Here is a 17,250-nt window from a genome sequence, read left to right on the forward strand (position 1 = left end):
AAAAGCAAGACCAATGGGAGCTACAACGTAGTTAAAATTTTGTTTGTTCTATGGCCCTAACCGTAGCTTGTTGCTATCCCGCGTGTTTGATTTTCGAAAGGGTTTTTCAACATTTTTGAGTTTTACAGTGCACGCAACACTTATGGGGGGGGGGTGTTGATAGTTATTCGCGGCGGCACCCTCAGAACGGCGGCGCTGGTGAGGGGTATCGGTAGTTCATGGAAGAGTAGACAGTTGGTTCGTTATTCTATGGAGTAGACACCGCTCGCAGGTTTCTCTTTCCCTGTTGCACTTAGCTTTCTGTTTGACGAAAGGCATTGGTTTGTAGCGTTCCACTTGACTGCCGGCTACGTGCTATTCTATGCTTCCTCAGTCTTCATGAGTGCTCCAATCCCACTAATCATTCGGCACTCGTTCACAGCAGCATTCAAGAGGGCTGCCATCCTTTTCGCTGAAGAAACAAATCACTGCGCAGCGGGCCGCAAGTTCGATGTTTCTGAACGGGTGGTGCGAGAGTGGCGACTGCAGCAAGGCGACATTTTCACCTGTGATGGCTAGTAAAAAATTTCCCACGTTCCGAAGTCGAGATGCTTTCCGGAGCTGTAGGCTAAGCTTGCGGCGTATGTTGCTGAAATGCGTGATCAGTCCCTGCCAGTGAAGTGCGACACGGTCATGAAACAAGCCTGGACCTTCTCCTTTTAAGGACCTGCTTCGCCGTGAGTACGAGTGACTGGCGGCAGAAGACCGCAACATTACGCCAACCGGACCTGTTAAAAGAGCCTCCCTGGTGGCTGCATGTGGTTAGGTGCATTCGGCGTGGGCTGCTGTTCCACATGATGTTGTGGTGCGGTCGTTTGCCAAATGTGAAATTTCACTGGACGATGACGCACTGTGGGACCGTAGCAGCGATGACGATGGCAGCACTAGTGAACACGAGTACAGTCGCCGACCGATTTTCCGGACTCCAAAAATTCGGACATGCCCGATTATTCGGTCAGCTTCGCGGCACCGCCATTCTCCCCATAGACCATGATGTATAACAACTGCCGAAAGTTTGGACGCGTTGCAACCTCCCGTCTGATTTTTTGGACACTCCTTGAGCCAGCTCGATCGAGAGCATCATGCACCGATTATGACCGGTGCGCATAGTTCGACTTGCTGAACGCCATTTTTGTTTTGAACAGAGCCTCCTTGCTGCCCCACGAAGTGGCGCTACTGGGAATCCCCGCTCACCATCATCGTTTCTTTCTGGCTCGATTGAGTGGCTCTACAGCAGTTCCGGTTTCAGCTTAGTAAGCCATGTCAAGACAATCCAGCAGCTGATTTGTTTCTTCGCGCACGACGCTGCGAGCAGGCCACGTTTTTCGTTTGTGCGAGTGGTGTCGGCACGGTGGTGTTTGCTTTGTGTGCTGTGTCGAGGTTTCGGTGATCCAACGCGGCGTACGGAAACATCGCGTCAAGTGTCTAATGGCGCCGACAGTGCCCACGCTGACTTCGCTGGGGAATGCTGGCAAGCGGGTGCCGAGAGGCCTAAGATTTGTCGCCTGCCGATGTGCTCCCTACTGACGCGGAAAATGTTCTGCCGCGACCTGCGCAGTGGTTGCATTGCAATTCCGGACACCGTCTCATTTGACAGTTTAACAGGTCCTGACACTACTGTACTGACATATGCAGAACTCGACGACTGCGAGATCATTCGTCAGGTTTCTGCTGCACCGCCGGACGATGACTCCGAGTCGGAAGGTGACGCACCATGTGCTACGCTGCCGTCGCATGCGGAGCGTGTACAAGCAGTGACCGTACGACCCTCTCCGAGATTCATGCTTATCTGATTGCGCGTAAACGGAACAGCGTGCAACGGCGCATTCACGATTTCTTTAAGCCTACTGTCGAGCCCGAATAAGTGCGTGGAAATAAAGGCTTTCATTTTTTTTTTCTTAATCTGATTTTTCGGACACCTGTTTATTCGGACATTTCCACAGTCCCCGTGAGGTCCGAATAAACGGTCGGCGACTGTAGTCCAGTGACCATGTCGGCTACTAACAAATTTTCGTTACCGTATGCGCCCTCGGGTATGCTCTTCTTTTTCCTGTCACGCGTATGGAGGGGCCGACTTGCATTCGAGTAGACTTAGTTGTGTAAATACGGTATCCCAGCCTGCTAAAGACTACTACTACTAGCAGCATGCTTTGGAAAGTGCTGGTGAGGTGAAACACATCATAAAGTCGGTCTGTTTGATGAATTTTGTTCGTCTAGTTAAGGTCGAATTAGCATGTGTGTAGTATCATCACACGAAGGACAACATAAGGGGAATTGCTTGTGCTTCCTAATTGAATTACAGAGATGGTAAGTTAAGGGGGGATGTGGGTCCTAAAAATTTTTTTCTTATTTTTGGGTGAATCTTTAATAAACTCCACTGTCTGGGGTAATTTTTCGTGCTGATTTCAGATCTGTAATTAGATTTTTGATAGCTGTAGCAGTTCAAAAAATATTGAGGTCTGAAGTCAAATTAATTTCAAACTCGTTACGGGGCTTTTTGATAATTCCGTCTTGCTAAACGAAAAACTAAATGCATGACACCATTGCTAAAGACCTGCTGTAGGGGGTGATGCTATATTTATTCATTTGGAAGCATTTTGCGGACAAGAAAACAATCCTGCATTTATTATGAACATTTTTTTCTAATTAGCAGCGATTACTATACCTGAATGTAATTTTCATGATGGTGCAAGAGTAATAAAAATAGCATCACCCCCCAGATCATTTCAATACGAATAAAATGATATCACCCTTGTCATTTTTTGCCAAAAACAACCCAGAAAAAACACCCGTAAGGCGGAGTACAGTGTGCAATATCATCGAACTGAAATAAACGCATTTGAAGTTTCAAACAAATGTAGCTTTTGCTGAAGTGAATCTGCAGCAATACAAATGGCACCATTTTGAAGCTCTATGTTTTGTAAGAATGGTCATACTAAATGTGTGACTGCACACTCTCAAAATAATAGCACACTGGCCACTGAACTAGCACAAGAAACTTTATTAGGCACCATGCTCTACAAAGAGCATGGTGCCTGGGTTTCAAACCGAAGTGTACAACTGTGTGTGGGCATGAATATAGTTCCAGTGATGTACATGCAGGCTGCCTGATTGATAGTCTCCATTACAATCAGTGAGGCATTTTTTTTTATGTGGTAGAATTGACCATGTTACTGAATGAAGGCTCCGAGTGTAAGTAGCCTTCCAAGTCATCTTCACCTGACAGTGGCTGTGGAACTTAGGATCAGAGAGCCAGTGATAGATATGCAGCTGCTAGGTGCTTTCCAGAATTTTACTTTTGTATGATGCCTCGATCACTTATGCAGCCAGGTGTGTGCCAGCCCAAGGGGCCTAATGAACAGAGCTCATGATGAGGTTCTCTTTATGAAGGGGTGGTATGATAGATATTGTTACGAGCTATCGTGACAATATAATAATAGAGTGAATGCGCAATGTGCTTGGCTGCGAGTCCGAAGTGCCGATGTGCGAAATGCATAGCTGCAGATACAAGTAGCCGACGCGCCATGTGCTTAGTCGCGCAGTTCAAGGTGCCGACGCGCGATATGCCTAGTCGCTGGTTTGAGGAGTCGACACTCGACACGCTCATTCGCGCAGTCCTACGTGCCGACGTGCGAAATTCCTAGCCGCGGGCTCGAGGAGTCGACACTCGATGCGCTTGTTCGCGCAGTCGGAGGCGCTGATGCACGGAAATGATTAGGTGACATCACATCACATCATCACTTTATTACCTTAAAGACCCCGGTTAGGGGGTATTACATAAGGGGTGGGTTACAAATCAAGGTTACAGAGAGTGATCTTCATCAGAAACAAACGTAGTTAAGGGGGGACGCGGGGATCAACTATGGAAAAACGACCCAAAAATCACTTTTTAGAAAGTTGCAGATTCCGAATCTTTGACCCCTTTTCTATAAGTTTTCCAAGTATTTCCGCTGAAAACGACTGCTAAGTACCATAAATAAATATATACACCAGGCAATACAGCGAAAATTTCGTGAAAATCGGTGGAAAAGTCGCGGTTTTCGAGCGCCCCTAGCTCCGGAACGGCAGTACGCGGCGCGGCCATGCTGGTACCGTTGAAAAGCGCGCCTCTTCGCCTTTTGACGCCCCTCTTTCATTTCCTGAGAGAGAGAAGAGCAAGCATAAAAACATAAAAAGTCTGAAGGTCGCGGAGCTGCTTGTTACGGCCGCCGATTGGCTTGCTCCGTCACGTGCGTTCTATGAGCCGCCCCATTGGCCGGGTCTGGAAGCGAGCTGCTGCGGCGTCTGCTTCTCCCGTTTCTTCGCGCGCTGGCTGCTGCGCCTTTGTTTACGTGTTAGATATTCGAGGTACACCGCCGCTTCATCGCTTTATTCCGATTTGAGTTTTCTATTTCATTTTGTGGTTTCGAGCATGACTGGGCGGACGTGGACGACGAAATACGCGACCAAGCACCGCTTCGGCAGCCGCAAGCGCAAGCCGCCGAACATCCGAACGATAAGTAGTCCTAGCAGAGATGTGTCCGCGCGCTAGCTTGCAAGAGAGACTGTCGACGCATTGCCGGGCAGTTCGCAGGCTGTTGCAGCCTTGAGCTCCAATGGTGATGATACCGAACTAATAACGGCCGTTTCCGATGCTTCCGGGCCTGCGACGTCCCGTAAATACTCCGCGACGTACCCCGATTGTGCCACCGCCGTCACCGAGATGAACGACGAAAGTGCGGTCCAAGCGCGTGCGTCTGCCGGCCGTGAAAACGAACCGTGCATCAGCAACGGTCGCACCATACAGTCGCATCTTGAGTCACAATTCATCTTGTCAGAGGTATTGAATATGACCGCCGCCACTGTCCGCGCGTCACTTGGTTCTGTGCCGGCAACCGAATGGAAGATAGGGTTTACGGCGGGAGGAGCATGCTCGGTGGTGACGGACTCAAGCGAGTCGAGCGGCTGAGAAAGATGCCTTGAGCAAGAAGAGGGCACAAAAAGCACATGAAAGCAAGCATAAAAGATCCAAGAAGCCAAGAGATGAACCTGACACCTGCACCTACAAGGCCGGTGGTTTCTACTCGAATAAACATGGCTCAAAACTTCGAACACCTTTTTCTCAAAACTTTTTTCTACCACCAAGGTCAACTTGCAAAGCCAATATCTCAGCCACTGTTATGAATATTTTTACACCGTTTGTTTTGTTACACTCATTGTGCACCACTGCACACAGTGACATGTTTTGTTTTCAAAATAGTTGCTTCAATAATTTGTTATCTTTTGTTTTCACAGTCGAGATTTTCATGCAACTGAAGTAGCTACCAAGGAATGAGAATATAAAAAAAATCTGCTAGGCTAAAAAAATTATAGGAATGTCACTGTGTGGAGGATACATATAGGAGTGCTATCAATGTTTGCTTGAACTCCTAATATCAATATACAGGTGTGCAGGCATTTTGCAAAAATGAAAGCAGAAAAATTTTGTAAACAAAAAAGTACTTCAGATATTGCAGCCATATTTTCACAGTTTTGTTTATGTGATGTTATTGACACCTGTGCAAAATTTCATCAAAATCGGCTGGTAAATAAAGAAGTTTGCTTTGATCCCCATGTCCCCCCTTAAGTTGTCCGCAAAAGTTGATGAACACGTGATGGCTGCAATGTTCCGGGGAAGGCCATTCCAATCCACTGCTGTGCGAAGAAAAAAAGGAGGCTGCAAAAGTGGTGGTGCGAGCACGTGCGCGTGCGATTGAGTAAGGATAGGACGTACGGGGGGATATGCGCGCCGGTGGGATGATATACGGTGCTTGATTGAGCGGACTTTGAAATAATTTGTGGAACAAACAAAGACTGGCCATGCGGCGACGCACAGAAAGATTAGCAAGATCAGTATTACGTTTTAGGGATGATATGCTTATATCGTATGAATATGAAGAATGGATGAACCTAGTGGCACGATTTTGTACAGATTCTAGTTCGTTTCTTAAGTATGCTTGATGCGGGCTCCAGATGGGTGCTGCATATTCTAGTTTCGATCTGATGAGTGATTTGTACGCGAGAAGTTTTATGTCTGATTATGCGTGACGCAAATGACGCTTTAAAAAACAGAGGGATCTGTTTGCGGATGATATGATATTGCTGATGTGTGCGTTCCATGAAAGGTCAGAGGATAAGGTGACGCCTAGATATTTGTATGTTTGAACTTGTTCGACAGTGGAGTGGGAGATTAGGTATGAGAATGATAAAGGATTAAGTTTTCGATGAAAGGAAACGAGCTTGCATTTAGTAGGATTAAGCTTCATTAACCACGGTCCGAGAAGTCCGCGCGTGATGTGCATGATCGCCGAGTCGGAGACTCCCTATGCGCGAAATGTTTAGTCGCGTTTCTGAGGATTGCGTGCGCGATACGAATTTGTCACGAATTCGAAACACCGAGTGCTGAAAGGCTTAGCCGCATGTCCGAGGATTCCGCGCGTGAATCTTGGTCGCGAAGTCCGCGTCGCCGATGCTCGGAATGCTTAGCCGCGAGTCTGAAACGTCCACAAGCGTAGGGATCGGCCACGCTACTGCGATTTCCGCGTAGCGCCCGTTTTGACACGTCGAGATTACGGCGAGTGGAGACATCAAACTGGCGAGGTGCAACGAGCCGAGCAGACGACGTGAGCGCTGGACCAATGGTGAACCGCGCTGGAGTCACGTGGCGGGCGCGGCCAATCGCAGACTCCGGCACGACCTTCAATTATTTGCTTTTTGTGCGCTTGTTTCTGTATGGAGGAGATCGCTGAAGCGGCAGATTTGAAGACGGAGAAATGCGCTTTCCAAAGAGACCAAGATGGCGGCGCTCGGTCGCGCCGTTCCGGAGATATTGTGGCGATAAAAACGCTGTTCTTTCTTGATTTCCGCGAGATTTTTCGCCACCTTGGCTAATAGAACGAATTTTTTAGAGCACTTCTAGGTGGTTTACAGGGATGATATTTTGGTATCAGATAGAAGAAGGGTTATAGAAACTAAAAATGTGATTTTCAAAAAATCTATGTTTTGGCCATTTTTCGCGATGTAAAACCCGCGTCCCCCCTTAAGGGGGAGGAGGGGATCAGAATTAACTTTTTTGTTTCTTGACAGAAAGGTCTGAAATTTGGCACACTCACTGTACATTGCAATAAAGAGACAAATCTAAAATTTCATTAGAATATCTTAGTTTTTGTTTTATAAGAATTTATAAGTTCCTTGATTGTGGAAAGCCTGGCACAGTAACGAAACCTGATAGGGAGCTGGGAATACTTTGCAAGTTTGCCCAGATGTCTAATCTAACCTTGGGCACAGAGTTTTAGCGATCAGAGTTCATCGTGGAAACAGGCATAATAATGAACTCACAGTGACAAGGGGCCGACACTTGTTCTTGGCATTGCTGCTTCCGCTCAGTCGTGGACACTGCACGAAGGGAGTTGCGAAAGCTGCATGTCTGCACTTCTGCAGTCACCGCTGACACAAAACGTGGCTCGAGGTGCGTCTGAATCGTGCGACGATTCGTCTGGTGAGCCTTGTGTCACCATACAGTATGTAGCTTGTCGACGGTTGGGGCTCACTCGCAGGCTGCGTGTCCCTGTCGCACGATGCATCGGAAACGCACACCGTCTCTGCCGGCGATGGAGGCCTTCGACCCGCGTCTCCTCCAACAACGCGATCTCGGTTGCTGACTCGCGCGGCCGTGCGCACAGGTGCGAGAGCCTCTGTTGGCTCCGGTGGCTTGGTTATCAGTGTCGATGTCACAGGGCGATTGTCGGCTTCGCTGCTGGAATAGCACGGTGCATGATAACGTGGCGCTTGTTCAGTCGGGTTCTCCACTTCTCCCGCTGGCCGCCGTCTTTTTCTCGCCGTAGGAGGCTTGCGCTTCCGTTTTCTGAAGGCTTGCTTCATTTAAAAGTTCTTTTCGAACGAGCGACGATCCATCACTGACCTGGGAGCACTCATAAATCCGAATTCTGCGAGTGTCAAACGAAGAAAGACGCCGGCGTGGTTTTCAAAGCAGACAACTGCGGTCCGCTGTGGTTGCCAGCTTGCCCACCGCTGCAGCAGCAACCAGTGGCGAGACGTCTTTGAGAACGGCAACCAATCGGAGGCCCGCTTTCATCGCAGGGCCCGTGTGACCGCCTCTAGCAGACCCGTGCTTCTTTTGTGTTTGTGTGTTTGTTACAAGATGGCGACGACCGAAGAATTAAGAAACGGAATGGCGAAACTTCGAGCTTTCGAATGATACCAAGATGGCGGCGTTCGGTGGCGGGAACGACGAGTTAGGGCTCCGTGAACTGCGGTGATTTTACGCTATTTAAGGCTGTTTTCTCGCCCTACGCACTGATAAATTAATTTTTTTTGGGCACTTTTAGTGCGTTTTCAGTCAAACCATTTTGATACAATGTAAATTAGGCATTGCAGATACCGAAACGCGTTGGTGCGAGAAATCGATCTTTCTTGCGATTTTCGTGATCTGATCCCCGCGTCCCCCCTTAATGGAAATGAATTGGATTAAAAAACAACTAGTCGCAAACAGGGAACGATCCCACATCTTTGCATTACACGTCCGACGCTCTCGCATGCACGAGTAGTGAGAGCATCGCATGCGTGATGTGAAGACTTCGAATCGTTCCCCGTTTGCGACAAGTTGTTTCTTCATCCACTTCATTTCCATTAATTTGTAATTTACACGCGGAAGAAGGTGAAGGCCGTGCTCAGCAGTGCTTTTGGAGGAACATCTATTGCCTTTTCCAGTGGTATGTGGACATCACGCGCCAATGAAAGCTGTGAGCTTCACTTACCACCTTTGCACACTTATTTTTCAAATGAAATGATCCACGCTCAACACTCGTCTCATGGCTGCCAGTCGTGTTACCGGGAACAAAGCAGAATTACTTGACAAGATGTGCGCTGAATGGGAGATACCCGATGACTGCGAAAAGTTCATCATGACAGATCAAGGACGTAACGTCTGTGCTGCGGTCAGGAGGCTCTCAGGGACGGAGCATTCGTGGTTTGCTCATACCTTGCAGCTTGCTATCAATGATCCAATATCAGGTATTCCATCTATTGATCGTTTGTGCAAAAAGGCTAGGCACATCGTTGGTCACTATAAGCACAGTTCGTCGGCACAAAGGTGGCTAGAGAAATACCTAAAAAGAACAGGCAAGGATTCCCTTTGGTGCAAGATGTGGAAACGAGCTGGAACAGCCAGTACTTGATGTTGTCCCACCTCTTGGACTTGAAGCGGTCACTGTTGAGCTAGTCGCATTGAACAGCAGCATTGATGGCGGTTACATCTCAACATCACAAAGGCTTTAATTGGACCATTGCCACGTGTCAAAACCACCACCCCTCCTATCCAGAAGTCAACGCAGCGTGGACACCGACCATTGAAGGGTCCTACGAAAGGCACTCACCCACCATTACCTGGAAACCTGAGCAAAGGATGAAAAGGAGGGAACCACTACAATGAATTGAAAGGCATAGTTAATTAGATCTTTAACACAAGTCAAGTCACCGCCCATCCCTCAGCGCCTGTCCAAGGGTCAACGCCGCATGGACACCAACTCTTGATGTTCCCGTCACTCTGCCCTTTACCTGTCAGCCTGAGCAGAGAATGAAAAGGAGGGAACCACGGCAACTGAGAGGTGTAGTTAATTAGATGTTTGTGACGAGTCAAATCACCACACATCCCTCAGCACTTATCCAGACGTCATTGCAGTGTGGACACTGACTGTTGCAGGCTTCCACGAAAGGCCCTTACGCTGCCCTTTACCTGGCAGCCTGAGCGAGGAAAAGAACGGGGTACAACAACCACGAACAGGGTGTCGACGGTTGCTTTCTTGCCACAGATGACAAACCAGTCTCTTTAGAGGTGGAGTTACTGCAGGTTATTGCGAGCATGGGCGTGGTATTGCAACAGAGTCGACGATAGTGATTTGCTGCTGGACAATCTTCAGGTTCCCTAGTTCCCTTCTCCTAGGAAGGACGACAGTACTAACAGCAGCGACAAGTCGTGAGAGAGGACAGAGGGTCCCGATGTGAACTTGGAAGTTTTCCTGCATGGAGTGGGCTTCCGCACTGAAGCCGTGTAACTAAGCTAAATAAACCCAGTTTCCTTCATTTGCTGCAACCTGATGTAGTAGTCGATGGGCGTGGTGGATTCCATGCCCTGAACACCACCCTAGCCGCAACATGGCCTAAACTCACTAGAAGGGAAGGAGGCCTCTAAATACATCAAAGTACTGAAGCCATTCTATGATGCTTCTGTGATTGCTAGTGCAGATAGGTACAGTCGACTGTCGTTACAACGGGCCCTGATAATCCGAGAAAGAATGTCAGTTTTATCCAAAGTCCATTATATCCGAAATGCCTGACTTCCAAAATTTCGGTCGCCATGTCTAACGTTATTGCAAAAAGTGAGTGATGAACGTCTGAAGTAAAAACAAAAAGACGCAGTTTCACCTGAGAGGTGAAGCCTAAATTGCAATAGCAAATTAGTAGGCAGCTATGTGAAGTAAGGATAGTAGTTTTATTGGCCGTGTGAAGCTGTAAACATTTGCTTACTAATTTAATAAGCACAGTGTCATGTGTGCACAGGTAAACATAACACATCGCACTTGTTGAGCGCGGACACCCCACTGTCAAAGCGTTGGTGGGAGCAAGCGCCATAGCAGCTGCGAATTAAGTTAACTTCGTGCGGTCTCTCGCTTCAACGCGCACTAAACGTTGAAAGCATAGCGCACATGAAGGTACTGGCACTGGGTGCACTTTGTCCACATCGCAGATCACTTTCCAGATATGGCGCCCGTGCAGCCACACTGTAAGTGTTCTGTGACGTGAGCAGCAGCTGCTGGAGTAGACCCCCCCCCCCCCGCCCCGTGCCTCGTGCGCTGCGAAAGACTGCGCGCTCTTGTCCCTCCTACCTCCCTCCCTTGCACGCGCAATATTGAGCTGCAATCGTCGGCTGACCCTCGCAAGTCAGTTGTCGGCCCGTGTCGACACGGCAGAAGTCCGTTTTATATGCCCGATTCTGACAAAAATTGCCGGTAATTTCGTCCGCTGTAGCCGATGGTCCGTTTAGTGCGGTCCGTTAAAAGTGGACTTCGGTGCATTAATACAATAGGTAGAGCAAACTAAGGTTGAAATATGGTCCGTTACTGTATTTACTTGCATAATGATCGCACCCCTGAATTTATTGTCAAAATTCAATTTTTCTTTCGTGTGTAATGATCGTACCTCGAACTTGCCACAGCGATATGTAGGGTGCCAAGCCTAGCTAATTATGGGGTCTGTTCGATTCGCCTGCACCACTGTGAACCAGTTCACGGCGGTTCACGAGAAGTTCAAAAACTGTGCAGCTCAATTCCGGAGGTGCAGGCCCAGCGAAACACTCGAAACGAATGCAAAGGTGCAGACGCGGTGTAGACGTTATGCTATGTCAGACTAATGTGCATGGAGTGCGTAAGTTTGAGAGGTCCTGAACTGCAGGTATGATCGGTTTCTGGGGCGTAAATACACACTACAGTTGCGTAGACACATCACACGTGTGTAAGCGGGCTTTTTACGGTGCTCGCGCCGGTGTGCTGCGTCGTCTGCTGCGTCGCTGCTTCGCACCTGTATGCCTGCACCAAGTCGGCACCGACAGTGGAGCGGGTGCAGCAAAATCATGAACCAGCCCTGCACCTTTCCTGCACCTTTTGAAACGAACGTCTTGGTTCTGCAGGCGTGATTGCTGCACCGCTGAAACGAATGGCAGGGTGCAGCACCTCGTGAACTGGTTCAAGTGGTGCAGGCGAATCGAACGTGCCTATGATTGCACTTACCGTCTGTCAAATGCAGTTGAATGCTATGCGAACGACTCGAGACATACCAAGCGGTCTGCAAGCACCAAACGTTCTTAAGCAGATATCCCATTTCATTTCTTTCATCACTTTCTGCACTTACATGAAAAAGAGCTATAACCAAACTTGCCTTGGCTTTATTATTTGTTGGCTTTATAATGGTTGTAGTCAACAACAAAAAAGGCGCCTTTCGATTCTTTTCGTCTGCACTCGTGGGCACGCAACAAATTGCGAACTGCAACGTTAGTAGCCACGTTTACACTGATATGTTGGAAGTGTACCCTATCCATACGCCGGGGCTTGTAACACGGCTAAGATATTCGCCCACCCTTAGCAGAAACGTGTCATATTAGGATAGTAGTGAAGACAAATGCCGCGGTTTTCGCAGCATGCCCGCCATGCGTTTCTGTCGCTGGCAGCTAAGCGCGCTCATCTTTTTCTGTCCCCTCAAAGTGGATATGGCTTGTGTTATTGCCGTAAACTTACCGATATTATTCATTACTGCCATGGAAGAAACTGTTTCAATGCACGTAATGTACTCGCGAAAAGAAAAACACGTTCGGCTTGCTCCACCAGCAGCCATTTTTGTTTGTGTTCGCAGTGTTACAGCGGCAGCCGCCTGTTTGTTGACCTGTTGTCATCCCGCAGCAAATGTGGGATGAAAAAAAAAAATTTTTTTTTTTGTGGGAAATTTAACTCGTGTAATGATTGCACCCCTGAATTTGTGTCAATTTTTTTGACAAACAAGTGCGATCAATATGCGAGTAAATACGGTACATCCGGAAGTCTGTTGTACGTGGGTCCGTTGTAACGAGTGTAGACTGTATCCATCACTTTCTGCTCAAGTACCAGTTATTTTTGGAATGCTTAACTGCCTGAGCAACTTCAGTGGCATAACGGAATTCCCTAGAGAACTAGCTAGTTCCATTTTAGGAAGATACTCTTTGTATGCAGAGGACAAGGATGCCCGCTTGGCCATGTCTTTAGGCCCACATTTGCAGTCCACAATACAAAAACCAACAAACGGAAGATGATGTGCTTAAAAGATCTGGTGCTTCAAGATCTGGCCTTACCGTATTTACACGATTGTAAGTCTACCCCCCCATATCGCTTGCCAGGAATAAAAAGAGCATACCTGAGGGCGCATTCGATAAAGAAAATTTATTAGTAGTGTACATGGTCACTGGACTACTCGTCTTCACTAGTGTTGCCATCGTCATTGTTGCTACGGTCGCATAGCGCGTCGTCGTCCAGCGAAATTTCACATTTGGCAAACGACCGCACCACGACATCTTGTGGAACAGCAGCCCACGCTGTGTGCACCCAACCACACACAGCAGTCAGGGAGGTTCTTTTGACAGGTTCGGTTGGTGTAATTTCGCGGTTTTCTGCCGCCAGCCACTTGTTGTACTCACAGCGGAGCAGGTCCTTTAAAAGCGAAGATCTGAGCTTGTTTTATGACCATGTCGCACTTTATTGGCAGGGACCGATCACGCATTTCAGCGACGTACGCCGCAAGCTTAGCCTACAGCTCCGGAAGGCGTCCAGACTTCGGCACGTGGGAAATTCCTCACGTGCCGTCACAGGTGAAAAGTTCGCTTCGCTGCAGTCGCCACTATCGCACCAACTGTTCAGAAACATCGAACTTGCGGCCCGCTGCGCAGCGATTTGTTTCTTCGGCGTAAAGGATGGCAGCCCTCTTGAACGCTGCTGTGAACGAGTGCCAAATGATTAGTGGGCCTGGACTGGAGCATTCATGACTGAGGAAGCATAGAAGTAGCACGTAGCCGGCATTCAAGTGGAACGTGTCAAACCAATGCCTTTCGTCAAACTATAGAGAAAATCAAGCGCAACAGGCAAAGAGAAACCGGCGAGCGGTATCTGCTCTTCCATGAACTACCGATACTCCCTGCAAGCGCCGCCGTTCTGAGGGTGCCGCCACGAATGGAACAGCGGTGCTTCCATCAACTATCGACACCCCCATGAGTGTTGCGTGCGCTGTAAAACTCTGAAAAATGTTAAAAAACCCTTCCGGAAAGCGAACACGCGGGATAGCGAAATGCTACGGGTAGGGCCATAGCGTTGTAGCTCCCGTTGGTCTCGCTTTTTTTGGCGGTGCCATGTTTTGGTTTCGCTTGGAAGTCAACCCCCCAACTTGAGATTTTCAAATTTAAAGAAAGTGGTAGACTTACAATTGTGTAAATACGGTACGTCCTATTGGAGATACGACTAACCCAGAAGCTGGAAAGCAAGAGGCGAAACAGTCTGTGCAACCCTGCTGTAATGTTTGGGTTTCCTTTAAGTAGCGAAGCGGGAAATTGAAAACTTTCTTGATCAGAATGGGAACTTGCTTTATATAACCCTGAGCAGGCATTACTAAGAAAAGACAGTGATCCATGTAGCTGGTGGCAGGCTGTGGGCTCTTTCAGGTGACCCAGTCTAGCCAAGCTTTGCCTCAAATGCCTGGGAATACCAGCCACTTTGGCTCCCAGTGAAGGAGCATTTTCTGTGGCAGGGGAAGTTGTCTGCTTAAAGGGAGCGCCTGCTACCTCACCACGCAGAACAACTTGTCTTCCTGCATGATAAGTTTAATGTTTGTCGCCACCTGTTTTTAAAATGCAAAATATTTTGTGGAATATATTTGTGATTTGAAAAGCTAGTCTCGGTACTGTCGTAACAGTAACTGTTTTGCAGATATTTGTATTTTTGTGCAGTTGCACATTTTGTTCTAATAACACATTGCTTTCAACATAAATATACAGTGAAATAAAAGTTCATTAGTGAGAGAAGATTCTATCTGATTATTCGTTTTCAATTCGATATTCGAAACTAGATATTCGTATTCAATTTGTTTCCGAAAGATTTTATATCCGCACACCCCTACTTGAGGGGGGACACGGGTTGTAGCGACCAAAAATAGCGAAAAAAACTCTATTTTTTTTTCTTGCATTTTTGGAATGTACAGCTATTATTGCATCTATATTGTTAATTTCATACCGATAACATCAGTATTTTAGCCGCAGTGACGCCTTATACGACATGTACTAGCTGAATTCCAGGCGGAACTTGCACTGAAACGGCATATTTTCCGAAACGTGCGCCTGCTCTACCACGTGTGCTAGCGCGGACATCTTGGTCTCATTTGAAAGAGGTGACTTTTCCCTTCAAATTCCCGCTAGAACGGGCCCCATTCAGCCATTGGCCACTTATAAAATGTGCGGCAAAGAAAGGTACTAGAACGCCCTCCTATTGGTCACTCGGTGCACGTGACTTGAGCTTGCCTCCCGATTGGCGGAACTGCATGGCCATCGTCTGCTCCGCGCTTGGAGCCGCGCACTGAGGTGCGCCATCTTGCCCCAGTGTCAACGCGATATCTGAAACGGAACGCAAATTTCGAACGCGGCACAAGTTTGGTGCGCAAAAAGTGGGACGGACACTCATCGAAAACTTCAAAAAAACGCTGCTCAACACTGCAAAACGCTCAGGACGCCACAACCTCAGCGACCGATGCCGAAATCGTCGATGCAGCAACGGCAAGCCTAACGACCGCATCGGCTGCTGCGGATACTGTGACAAGTCCGCCTGCCGTTGACCCTTCGACCCAGCGCTCGCGTACGGCAAGATACGATCTACCGGCAACCCTCCAAGCGGCAGGAGGAGGAAGCGAAAGCCAAAGCAAAGCTATCGGAGTTGTCTTCCGCTCCAGCGACGGAGAGGAAACGCGAGTGTGGGTGACAGTACCGACGATGCACTTCGCCGGCCTGATGGGACTACGTTTATACGATTGTGGATTTGAGTGCCGTGAACACTTTATTAACATTTGCGAACTGCAACATCTGCAGTGGTGCCTTATAAATCGTCCGAGACGAGCGGGAATACGGACTCGCTGTGAACCTGCATTTTATGTGCGCAAATTGTGGAGAGATTGTGTCGGTGTGGAGCTCGCCGCGCGTTCACAGTGCTGAACGAATGAAACCCTTTGCTGTGAACGTTTTGGCTACGCGTGCCATGCAGGCAACGGAGAACCGACAGACCGCGCACAATGACGTTTGTCTCGTTGATGGGCATCAGCCGTCGGGCTCTTCACACGAAAACGTGCCAGAGCTACGTGAAGACGAAGTTGACGCCAGCGGCCGATCGCGCGGCGCGTAATCTGACGAGCGACTGCGCGCGGTCGGTTTGCGAACTTTACGCCGAACTGAACGTGGGTCATAGTGGGAACATCGTTGTGTGCAAGGGCAAGGGCCTCAAAGGACATAATGAAAGAACTATGTCTAAATCCGAGCCAGCAAAGTCGCACCCTCATGGCAGAGAAAGAAAGGCGTCAAATGACAGCATCAGCCAAGAAATGCAAAGCATCAGAAAACCTGCGCCAGTCCCTCAAAAAGCGGCACACCGGGGCTGGGAGTCAGCAGGACTACATGCCTGGTGCCTACTGAGCTGTTACAGCTGTAAATTTGTAAATAAAGTAGGGTTTTGCCCGTTTTCTCACTTTTCTCAAAACATGTTTTTGGGTCACTTCACTAGACTGTCGAAGTGATATCTCATGATCTAGAACAGCTAGAGCACTAATTCTTTCTTTAGCAGAAAGCCTAATCTACATATTACAAAGTGCTGAGAGCAGAATTTCAAATTTGTGCGTATGTATATTTCCATTTTATGAATTTTCTTTTGGTGTGGTAGCCTTAGGTCAAGGAAAAAATTTTGATCACCTGCAGAATGGCTAATTAAAATTTCATTTGAAAACTTTTTGCAGCATTGCAGTTATTGCATATTATAGTATCTAGCTATGCAATAATATTCACTTTCTGCTGAGCAGTTTTTTTTCCATTGTCTCCGGAAACAATAGAGTGGCAGCACCGTCAATCTCCTGAACTAATGAACCTACAAGAAAGATTATTGCATATTTGAAATCAGCACGAAAAACTAAGCTTGTATATTTTCATCAGATTTGGCCATAAGATGCAGGTAATAATCTCCACAACCCATGTCTCCCCTTAACTGTCATTATTTTCATCAGTGCTTCCGACTCGCTATCTCGGTGTGCACAATAAAATAAGTCGTGCCTCTGTATGCGCAGCTCCGCAGATGTTCTACAATACTGCGCAAGGGATGATGTCCGTGTCCCTACCGGGTGGTGGTGCGCCGTCCCAGGTGCAGGCGCCTCGGGGCCAGCATGCGTACCAGCAGGGTGCTCCGCAGCTTCAGCCACGGCAGAGGCACGTCCTTGAGATTAAGGACCCCATTTCAGGCAGGAACATTCTCGAGGACATCGACTCTACACCTGCTGAGACGACCCCAACAGCTTCGGTGAGCAGCCACTGTCGCTTTTCTCAACTGGGCTGTGTGTTGTACTGCCCAATAGTTATCA

General features: G+C 48.1%; 1 protein-coding gene across 5 annotated transcripts in view; it reads left to right on the plus strand.

The window, feature by feature from the left end:
* LOC126547209 (eukaryotic translation initiation factor 4 gamma 3-like) overlaps positions 1-17,250 on the plus strand; it is a 129,841-nt gene that overhangs the window by 53,723 nt on the left and 58,868 nt on the right. For all 5 annotated transcript variants that reach the window (XM_072287165.1, XM_072287162.1, XM_050195152.3 and 2 more), the window contains one exon: positions 16,960-17,189. In XM_072287165.1, coding sequence (XP_072143266.1) covers positions 16,960-17,189 — 230 coding nt within the window. The remainder of the gene's footprint in view (positions 1-16,959; positions 17,190-17,250) is intronic.

The sequence above is a fragment of the Dermacentor andersoni genome, chromosome 3 (assembly GCF_023375885.2).
Source record: "Dermacentor andersoni chromosome 3, qqDerAnde1_hic_scaffold, whole genome shotgun sequence".
NCBI lineage: Eukaryota > Metazoa > Arthropoda > Arachnida > Ixodida > Ixodidae > Dermacentor > Dermacentor andersoni.